The sequence below is a fragment of the Cephus cinctus genome, unplaced genomic scaffold, assembly GCF_000341935.2.
Source record: "Cephus cinctus unplaced genomic scaffold, Ccin1 Ccin1_scaffold0061, whole genome shotgun sequence".
NCBI classification, from domain to species: Eukaryota; Metazoa; Arthropoda; class Insecta; order Hymenoptera; family Cephidae; genus Cephus; species Cephus cinctus.
The window spans coordinates 1-10,815 of record NW_014332804.1 but is presented as its reverse complement, the minus strand read 5'-3'; the positions used below and the strand labels follow the sequence as shown (position 1 = coordinate 10,815).

Here is a 10,815-nt window from a genome sequence, read left to right as displayed (position 1 = left end):
TGTGCGAGGGTGCACCAGGCGTCCCTGGATTCCCAACTCGCGGAAATATAATTATGCGCAAACTGACGATGGGCGCTATGCCATAGGGGTCGGTAGTGGTGCTCAGTCGGGTGGCGCTGTGTACGCCGCTTCCAGTCGTCGTGGTTGAGTACCAGCGGAGTAGAGCGCGTTGCTGCCGCGTGACGTCAAGCTGTCCCGCGTTGCGCGCGCCTCCTGGGCCAGTAGAGCTGCTGTCCGCAGATAGCGCGAGTGTCGACCCGCGCGTGTCGCAGCTCCCTTCCTCCTGGGACTCCAGCTGGCTCCCTCTCTCTCGTTCTCCGCGTCTTCACGGGCACGGCGAGCGAGCACCTATTCGAACTCCGGCAGAGTACACGCAAAACAAAAGAAAATAATAAAGTAATCTATCGAAATTTTGATTAGGCCCTTACGGTCGGTGGATCCTGCCTGGACTTTGCAATGGCCTTTCGGCCCGTATCGCGTTTCGGCGTGATTTTCCGCCGAGGACAAGACGGGTGAAATCTACCACGTCACAATATATATTGTAACGTGAAGACCCGTTACATGCCCTCTCCCACCCAACTGGCTCGAGTGCACCACTCGCCTCCGTGACCGCGAGGAAACATCTAAATTAAGGTAGTGATAAGTTAGCGATAAGTTCCCATCCCCCCTTCCTTCCCAACCCCTTTCTCTTCCCCTCCCAGCTGCAGGAATGGCTCGAAGACAGCGTGGACCAACAGCCACCCCTAGCTCGACCGACCGATGGACCGACCGAGGGAACCAGCGAGAGAGGCTGCGTCGCCTAGGCAACGGGACGCGGAGATGGCATGGGCAGGAACAAGGGAACTGACCGTTAGACCCAGCTACGACAACCTGCACGACCGCCAGCCACCAACGCTGCCACCCGTCCCCGGTGCAGTCCTGGTGCATGGGTAGCCACTAAGCCCGTGCAGCCAGCGGCGGGGTCCCCTTCCCCCGACCGCTCGGATGCATCGTGGCGACTGACAGGCCCAGGGCGCCGCCATATTGCCCGGCCAGCAGAGAGGACTACGAATCGGCCAACCATATTCGAGCGCCCGTCACACCGCCAATGCCCTGCCATGCCAGACCCGCCGACCAATGCCGAAGCGCGTAGCCTCTCCGAACTCCAGCTGCCAGCCAACCAGCGAGGCCCCTGGAGCAGCCCAAGAGAAGAAACGTGGTCCCGCGCCACGAGAACTTCACTTCGAGCCAGAACGTGCGAAAAGATGAGTGTGAAAGATAGAGAGTGCGAGATATCCAGTATATTGAGTATAGAGCGAGCGAGATAAGTGTGTAAGAGATACGTGTGCGAGTACTAAGCGGAGTGAGAGATAACCTGAGGAATATAAAAGAAATAAGTGAGGGATATAAAGCGAGCGGAACTAATATGTGCAGTGAGAGAGACGACGATCGAGAACGTGAGAACGAGTGAACAGAGACGAGAGAGTAGCGTGAGTAAGATAAAGATTGAGTGATTCCCTGTCCCATCCCCCCCCTCCCCATTAACCTCGCTAGCCCTTTCTTTTGTTAGTTATTATCATATAATCAGCGTTGCGAGTCGTCCCTACGTGGACCGACCATCTCTTGTATTCCCCTGTCACGCCGCGAGGTCGAGTGGTGTGTCGCGCGACTGTGTTGAACGTGCGGCCGCTTGTAAGGGTTCGCACTCCCCTCTCCCCCCCACCCGACGTTAATATCCCTTTTTGTTTTTAACAGATCGGAAAAATCGAGGTAATTACTAAGAAGCCATAGCGATTGGGAACCCGACCCCCTGAGACCCCTCCTGCCACTCCCCGAGCTAACCGCGTCCGTTTAGACAGATTGTAAACATCCGAGGATCTTTGAAGGTCCCGGATCGGTGCTACACCGCATTGTAGCTGGCGCCCATAGTTTGCTGTGAAGACCGGCTGATTGCCACCACCCTAGTCCCTGACTGACAGCCGTCAGAGCGTGCTCCCGCACGAGCCCCCCCCTGTAGACTGCGCTTTATTATCAGTATTCCTTCGTTACATTAGTTATTCTATTTAGCTTCCTGCCACACATTGTGAAATTTGCTTCTTTGTTTCTTTCTATTATTGTATTAATTTACTCAGTATCAATTATATTACGTTATTTCATTGAAACCGTCTCCTCCTTAAAAACTTGTCCGTCCGCCAGCTGTACAGGACACTGCATTGAACCCGTCTGAGGAGTAACCCACCACGGACGTGTAGGGCTCTTCCTCTAGCGACGAATTCCGGCTCGTTCACTTACGTTTGGAACATCTTAGCTTGTGGTCGCGTATAGAAGTCATTGAAGTGAACCAAGGAAGCCGAGAACAAAGACGAGCCGGATTCGATCGATTAAAAGATTATATCAATTATATTATATTGAAGGAAGGAAGGAAGGAAGTCTCAGGACCGATTTCCTCGATTCCGTACCGGATATCTTTGGTGAGCACCTTCCATTACCTTAATTTTGGAGATTTTGTGAATTTAATTGAAGTAGTCCCGTCTAGGCGCTTTGTCTCGACGGCAAATTTTCTCGCTTACCGGGACTGAATGTCGTTCCAGTCCCTCTAAGTAGAAGGACGATAGTGCTCTTTTGCTCTAGCGACGAATTCCGACTCGTTCACTTACGTTTGGAGCATCTTAGCCAGTGGTTGATTTCACAAAGTACTTCCGAGTGATCAAAGACGAGCCGGATTCGACTGATTAAGATTTCCCAGTTATATCAATTATATTATATTGAAGGAAGGAAGGAAAGAAGTCAGAGGACCGATTTCCTCGATTCCGTATTTTACCGATTTGGTGAGCACCTTTCGTTACCTTTATTTTAGAGATTTTGTGAATTTAATTGAAGCAATCCCGTCTAGGCACTTTGTCTCGACGGCAAATTTTCTCGCTACCGGGAGTGAATGTCGTTCCAGTCCCTCTAAGTAAAAAGACGATAGTGCCGGATACCGTTATCTTATTTCGCTTTTCTTTTATTATCGTAGAGTCCCTATTATATCAAATATATTGTAATTAATTGCGTTCTGCTGTAATTTAGTGCTTTGGAATTGTCGAATATTTTATAAGTTACCGATTATCTTCTCGACCACGTGGAAACACCTAGGGTCCCGGCGTCTCCGGCTTGGCCGTTTCCCGTTGAGTCTGTCTAGCTGTTTCGAGCGAATATCTTTTGGGGCTTTTCTATCTTTTCCGGCGTTATATGTCGCTTTATTATATGGACTTTTGACTTTAAATAATTCTTTTCTTTACCTGATATTGCTCATGTATTTCTCGATTTCGTTATTAGGAATGGCATCCTCCTCTTTAGTTAATTATTATTTCAATTTCTGGAAATTCATAATTCCTGTCTTAGTATAATATTTTCGATACCTTACGCTGCGGGTCGAGCGTAGAGTCACCTTTTTTTTTGTGCGTACTCGCGTGATGCAAGAATAAAGGACGCACTGACTATCAGTGGCGTACCTATTAATTTATTTTTGCCGATTACACTATTCTGGTGATAATTTTTCGAGAGCTTGCCATTTCTCTTAACTATTGTATATTATTTGTATTACCTGTGTTAATTTATTGAAGTGTATTTTCTACTTGTGCGCTGATCGTCATATTTATATCGTGCGTGTTCTGACTCTTTCCAATTGTCGGGAAATTTCGCGAGTGAATTTGTTACCAGGTTTTCGTACCGATACGAATTTAGACCTTTGTTCTCGCGTGTATTTTGTAGTCTCCGGTTTATTGAAATATTGTCGAAAGTATCTTTTGCGCCGGCGCGGATCCGTCCCGCTGCCGTGCCGTATCGCTACAGGGCCATAGTCCCTCGCTAATTCCGCGTTTCGTTTTAAGAAGTTTAGTTTATATAGAATCCTTCAAGAACTTTTTGCTTTGTATTATTATTTTAAGGATTTTGTTACTTGGTTTCGCTTTCGCACCTCTTTGAATCTCGCTAATCTCGCTTTATCTTTTCTGCTTTCGACACGCTGTAATTTGCTGTATGGCTTGCATGCCGCTTCCTTGCTGTTTCTAATATAGCTTCGGTGCGTTAAACTTACTTAGTTTTCTCTGTTATCTTTCTTTTACCTATTCTCTTTCTCGCATGTCTATTTCTTCTCCCATGTAGGCTCTTGAACGCCACGACGCTCTCCCAGGTGAGCTAGCCTCTGAACCGGGTATACTTTTGAAGTTCTCGTCGACCGCTTGATTCTCTCTCTCTCGCTTCTATTTCTGCTTTTCTTCGCGCTTCTCTCTCTTATCTTGGCGGTGTCGCCGTATTCGTGTCTCGTTTGTCTCCCCTATTTGGCGGTGTCGCCGTTTGTGAACCTGTCTCTTTACGTTCTTGGCGGAGTCGCCGTTTACTACATTTTCTCTTTCTATCTTTGCGGAGTCGCGGTGTATCTATCTTTCTCTTTTCTACCTTGGCGGTGTCGCCGTTTATTAATCTTTCTCTCTTCTATCTTGGCGGAGTCGCCGTTTCTCGATCTTTCTCATTTCTATCTTGGCGGAGTCGCCGTTTATCGCTTTTCCTCTCTTCTATTTTGGCGGAGTTGCCGTTTACCTATCTGTCTCTTTTCTTCTTGGCGGAGTCGCCGTTTCTTACTACGCTCTTTCCTATCTTAGCGGAGTCGCCGTTCCTATTTCCTTGTCCCTTTCGTTGTTCCGAGCTTTCTCGCGTTTTCCTCAGAATTTTGAAGATCTCGAGTGCCCCGCACTCGTGGTGTTCTCCCCGGAGATCACCTGGTGCCCAACACTAGTTAGTTTATCGCGTATCGGGTCTCGTTAATATCGAAAATCTGGTGAGAGAGAATCATTCGGCGTTTTGTGTACAGTTCCCAACTTTCCGAATATCTTTTATCGTCTAATTTCTTATTGGGATTTTGTTTTTGAGGAATAACGTTGCAATATATATCGCAATATCCTTAGCACATCGCTGCTCGCTTAAACTTCGCACGACAATAAATTATCGATCGACGATCGTTGGCAAGCGGGCACAGGTGAGGCGGGACGGCACCGGAACGGGACGAACGTTGACGAGGGTACCCGAGCTCACCCGAGCGTCGACGCGCAGCAACGGAAACGGCCAAGCGGAGACGAACGGCGATTCTGAACGCACGGCCCTCGAAGTACACTGGGCCTGACCAGTAAGGAATGTCGGCGGCTTCTCCGCCGGACGGCGGCGCTGACGTGGGTGTTCGGCAGGACTTAGGCGGGCCAGGGAGAAAAGCCTCATCTCTCTGCCGGTCGTATCGGCGGCGGATAGGCTCAGAGGGCAGCCCCCGCCGGCCGACGGAAACGGCGGAGTCCCCTCCCGGGTGCTTCAGGGCTTCTTTGGCGTCGTGGCAGCAGCAGGATACCGGCGACATCCAGGTCGACGGAACCGGCGGGCATCTCTTGGTCTCCAAGGCATCTCTTGTATCTACTTGCATCTCCAAGGTTGTCGTTTACGTCAAGAATCTCAAAATCGCCATCAACAGCCAAACGGAATCGCCATAAAATCCTCCAAAATCTCCAATGTGGCTGTCCTGTCCTCACGCCCTTATGTCGTTGTCGAGAGACTCGAGAGTAAAGATTGCGTATATCGTAACAAAAGCAAAAGAATAATTAGTCTTAGAAAACGTAATCGGAACTGACATCAGGGACGATAGTAGACGTTCACAAGCGGAAAACTTAACGGTAATGTCGCAGACGGAATTTCGCTAGTGGATTGTCGTGCGGAGCCTAGGTTGAGCGGAAAAGAAAAGTTTATTAATTTTTGTGGCGCGATTCCGGAGAATCACGTCACAGTAGATACACACCACTTATGGGAGTCACAACAAACCCCCACCACTGTTCCTATGAGTCATAGAGTGCACCGTGCTCCGGTCCCCCGCACTGCACTATGGCGCCACCGCCTCGCCTATGCGACCAGCTCTCCCCTCCACCTGCGACACAGTTGCAGACCCTCTCACCACGCGGTCCTAAGGCCCGAAACCACCCAGCAACAGCGTCGTATGTCCCCCAGGGGGCGTATCACGGTCGGTAATTATGCAGTGACCGTCGGTCGGTAATTTTTTTAATTATCCTAAGGAGGTAAGCGTCCCATGGTGAAATAGAACACAGTGTTTTTGTAAGAAACGCTATATATATATTATAAAGCTGTCTGGTGTGATATATTTTCGCTGATTAGCCTGAGCCCTGTATAGAGGAATACGCTTAATGTTGTATTTCCTACCGCCCGTTACCATTATTAACAAGATATGGGGAGATGGAGGTGAAGGAAACAAAAAAAAAGAAAAATATGGTATTTTTAAACATGTGTCGTATATTTTAAGAGAAGATGAATTGTACATTTTTTTAAGCGGGCTGTGCGGGATCAAGGAAAATCGGTTTTAAAAATTTATTATAAAAAATGAAAAAATAAATTGCAAAATAAAAATAAAAAATTTAATTAAAAAATAGCTTAGAAATTAGAAATATAAATAAAAAATAAAAAATTACAAAAAACAGCTGGCCAGAAGAATCTCAAAATCGCCATCAACAGCCAAACGGAATCGCCATAAAATCCTCCAAAATCTCCAATGTGGCTGTCCTGTCCTCACGCCCTTATGTCGTTGTCGAGAGACTCGAGAGTAAAGATTGCGTATATCGTAACAAAAGCAAAAGAATAATTAGTCTTAGAAAACGTAATCGGAACTGACATCAGGGACGATAGTAGACGTTCACAAGCGGAAAACTTAACGGTAATGTCGCAGACGGAATTTCGCTAGTGGATTGTCGTGCGGAGCCTAGGTTGAGCGGAAAAGAAAAGTTTATTAATTTTTGTGGCGCGATTCCGGAGAATCACGTCACAGTAGATACACACCACTTATGGGAGTCACAACAAACCCCCACCACTGTTCCTATGAGTCATAGAGTGCACCGTGCTCCGGTCCCCCGCACTGCACTATGGCGCCACCGCCTCGCCTATGCGACCAGCTCTCCCCTCCACCTGCGACACAGTTGCAGACCCTCTCACCACGCGGTCCTAAGGCCCGAAACCACCCAGCAACAGCGTCGTATGTCCCCCAGGGGGCGTATCACGGTCGGTAATTATGCAGTGACCGTCGGTCGGTAATTTTTTTAATTATCCTAAGGAGGTAAGCGTCCCATGGTGAAATAGAACACAGTGTTTTTGTAAGAAACGCTATATATATATTATAAAGCTGTCTGGTGTGATATATTTTCGCTGATTAGCCTGAGCCCTGTATAGAGGAATACGCTTAATGTTGTATTTCCTACCGCCCGTTACCATTATTAACAAGATATGGGGAGATGGAGGTGAAGGAAATAAAAAAAAAGAAAAATATGGTATTTTTAAACATGTGTCGTACATTTTAAGAGAAGATGAATTGTACATTTTTTTAAGCGGGCTGTGCGGGATCAAGGAAAATCGGTTTTAAAAATTTATTATAAAAAATGAAAAAATAAATTGCAAAATAAAAATAAAAAATTTAATTAAAAAATAGCTTAGAAATTAGAAATATAAATAAAAAATAAAAAATTACAAAAAACAGCTGGCCAGACCCTGAAAAAAAAAGATAATAATCATGTATGATGTATATAGTATGAAATAGAATAGTGTAATACACACCAATCTGAAAGCTGCCCACATCTGGACACCAGCTATTCGCCAGTGAAGGCGTAGTCCTAGCCCCTGAAAAAAAAATCATTATATTATTTACGTTTGACACACATACGCGTATATATATTGTTACGATTGCTAAATCCGGAAAATCAAGCAATCGTAAATGAAGTTTGTAATATAAGGGATGATTCGTTGGTTCGGTCTACTTTTACAGCACGTCCACGTGTTAATACAAGGCCTAACGAATTTTATGAATTGGAGTTGTGATAATTTCTCAAGATATGTCTCCGCGGATCTGGAAATATTCTATTTTTAAGTGATTCTTCGGTAGGTAAATCTTTTGGTAGACTTGAAAATTCTATAGGAATCAATTTCCACGGTAAGTATTGAATAGAATTGTTTTGTTCGTTAACTTGATATTCAGTCGCGACAAGATCCTTTTGGCTCGTTGGTTTTGTTTGTTTTTGAGTATATGGTTTATTTAATTGTCTGAATATTTTACATAACTGAACTTTTCTACCACTTCGTTTAAGCATAAGTCTGTACTTACTCAGATTTTGAATAAGAAGTATATTTGGAATTCCTTCAGTATCCGATCGAATCTCTATTAGGATGTTCAGCGTGAATCAGTCCTATCCAAGTTCTGATGATGTATGGAATGTTGATCGAAGTTTCGATTTGTATTAATGATTTGGTAGGATAAGGTAGAGGCCCTAGATCCGGCTTCAGTTCTACCTTTTTAGAAATAGTAAGGATGGATAGAGGCCCTATACAACGGCTTCAGTTCTATCCGGGAAGGTTACGAGTAATTGTGAATACTCTGATTTTGGTAACTTGGATAAGTTTTAGAGGTACTTGGTATTTTTGACTTCACTCACGACACACCCAACAACTCTGATGTTGCACTCTTAGTCTCTTCCTAAAACACACATAATGCTACTTCTGACTCCCTTTTTATAGTAGTAAAACTACTTCTGATTGGTCAATGTGACTCCCCTTCTTCAAAATTCTTAATATATCGATTGATAGCTAACCCTTTTCCGATAATCAACATACCAAGTCGTACTCCGTTATTTGAATCTCCTTGAATGTCATCCGAGAAGATTCAGGCCTATCCGTTTATTTATCATTGTTCAATTTTAACAAGGTAAAATGCAATATTTAATATTATTAGTGTAACGTTAATAATATGTTACATTAATGATTATATGATTAAATGATTATAATGTGTAGAAGAAATTAATGTGTTTTGCCATTTATAATTATAAAGAGTGGAACGTAACAATACATTGAAGTAATCATTATATTATAATCAACAAATACCGCAAATTTTAATCGATGGACTATATCGTAAACTCTTATATAAGGAAGATAAACGACAGAAAAAATAAGATACAATAGTATAAGTATAGTATAAGGTACAATAATATAATATGGTAAAAGCTTACCATATATAAAGAAGATATAAACAACAGAAACACAGGGATACAATAGTATAGAATATAATAAAGTAATCAGATAAATAAAAGTATATACAATATCTTAGAGAACGTATTTGCGTTATATCTATATCTTCGGCCTGGAGGCACGTAAACAATACCATTGAGGCTAGCAGCCAAGAGGGTAATCGGAGAAACATACAAATCGTTTCTGTAAACTTATATTAAACAGGCAATTTAATGAAGCAATCAGTTAGTAGCAAAAGTCACTATTCCTGTTTTTTAATGAGGAAGGAGCGTAGTCTTTCCCGAAAAACGCGACATGAAGACGCATCGCGAACGGCAGATAGTAGCGTGTTCCAAAACAGAGGACCAGAAATATGTAACGCATGCCGATAGAACTCAGTTCGGTAGATCGGAATTACAACATCGTTTACCCTTCTCCGTAGTGAATGCGATGCATGTGACATAGATTTATTAATAAGAGCTGCTCTAAGGTAAGTAGGGCTCCCAGTTTCAAGTATTCTATATGTTGTTACGTATATCGGCCTTCATTCCGAAACAGAATAATAACATAGCCGACAGTTAATATAATTGCAGACTCAGCATGTTACCCAGTGCACTGCCTGTGTCATCTACCCAGCTGGTTAGTTGAGTGCATTCCTAATGTCCTAACCATACCTAGAGCATCAGCAAAAATCGACTATATAAGCAGCCAAAATCATGGTACTGGCGCTCAGAAAATCATTTAGTTTTACGCGCAAAGGGTCTGAATGCACGTTGTCACTCGTTTCTCTCACCGTTAGACTATTAGATTCGATTCCTGTTCATTACTTGTTCGACATTGAGTATAACTTAACGAAATAGTCAACATGTTTAATTTTTTCCTATTCATCCTATCGTTTCTATTGGAACTTCCTACGAGGGAAACTGAGCGTCCTCCGGCAAACGGACAAAATCAGGAAGAAGCTCGCGACTTTGTAAGTATTACGAATTTGTTATCGATATTATTTATTCATTTCGTTTTTACTAATTTTGTTTATTTTCAGGAATTCTTTGACACCCTTCCGAACCATCTAAACGGTCATGAAGAGGTTGTTGACTTGCCAGACGAGTGGCTTCAGCTCCCTGCCCCACAAATGTCCAGGATTCTCAGCCATATTAACATTGGCGAAGTAAGAGGTCCTGGATATTTTTTCTATCCGGGGATAGGGGACTACTTCTGGTTCGTCACTACCGGGATTCGGGTAAGGCCCGCCGTTCCGGTAGCAGAGGTTCAAGAGGGAAGGCGACTGTTCCGTCCGCGAGATCCTCCTGCCCCATTGCGGAGACCTCACAACCCTCCTCGGTGAAAGTGGACAATGTGGACAATTTTATTAGTGATGTTTTGTGTTTTGGATTTTTATTTCGAAGTTCTTTCATATTCATATTCAAAATTCTAAACTTTACAAAATTTAAAAATGTCATTTAGTAGATTATATAAGATATAGTATATAGATATAGTATAAATATTTTTAACAATCCTTTATATATTTCCAATTTTTATTTGTTAAAATAAAATATAATCATTTATTTTTAAAATATTTGTTTTCCCTTTTTTATTTTAAGATCCCTATTCCCGACATCAATTTCCCTTAGTTGTTTAATATTGATAAGTAAAATAATGACCTTAAGTCAAATATGTCGTATGGTGAATCGTCACTATCTTCTAACCATAGATCATCTAATTCTTTCCTCATGCGTGCTCGGTATACTCTTCTTCGTAGCTGTC

General features: G+C 43.6%; 1 protein-coding gene across 1 annotated transcript; it reads left to right on the top strand.

Moving 5' to 3' along the window:
- Positions 1–9,891: 9,891 nt before the first annotated feature.
- LOC112494519 lies at positions 9,892–10,462 on the top strand. Its single transcript, XM_025086114.1, has 2 exons — positions 9,892–10,024; positions 10,094–10,462. The coding sequence occupies exons 1-2, from the start codon at positions 9,917–9,919 to the stop codon at positions 10,394–10,396; spliced, it is 411 nt and encodes a 136-aa protein (XP_024941882.1). The 5' UTR covers positions 9,892–9,916; the 3' UTR covers positions 10,397–10,462.
- Positions 10,463–10,815: the final 353 nt, after the last annotated feature.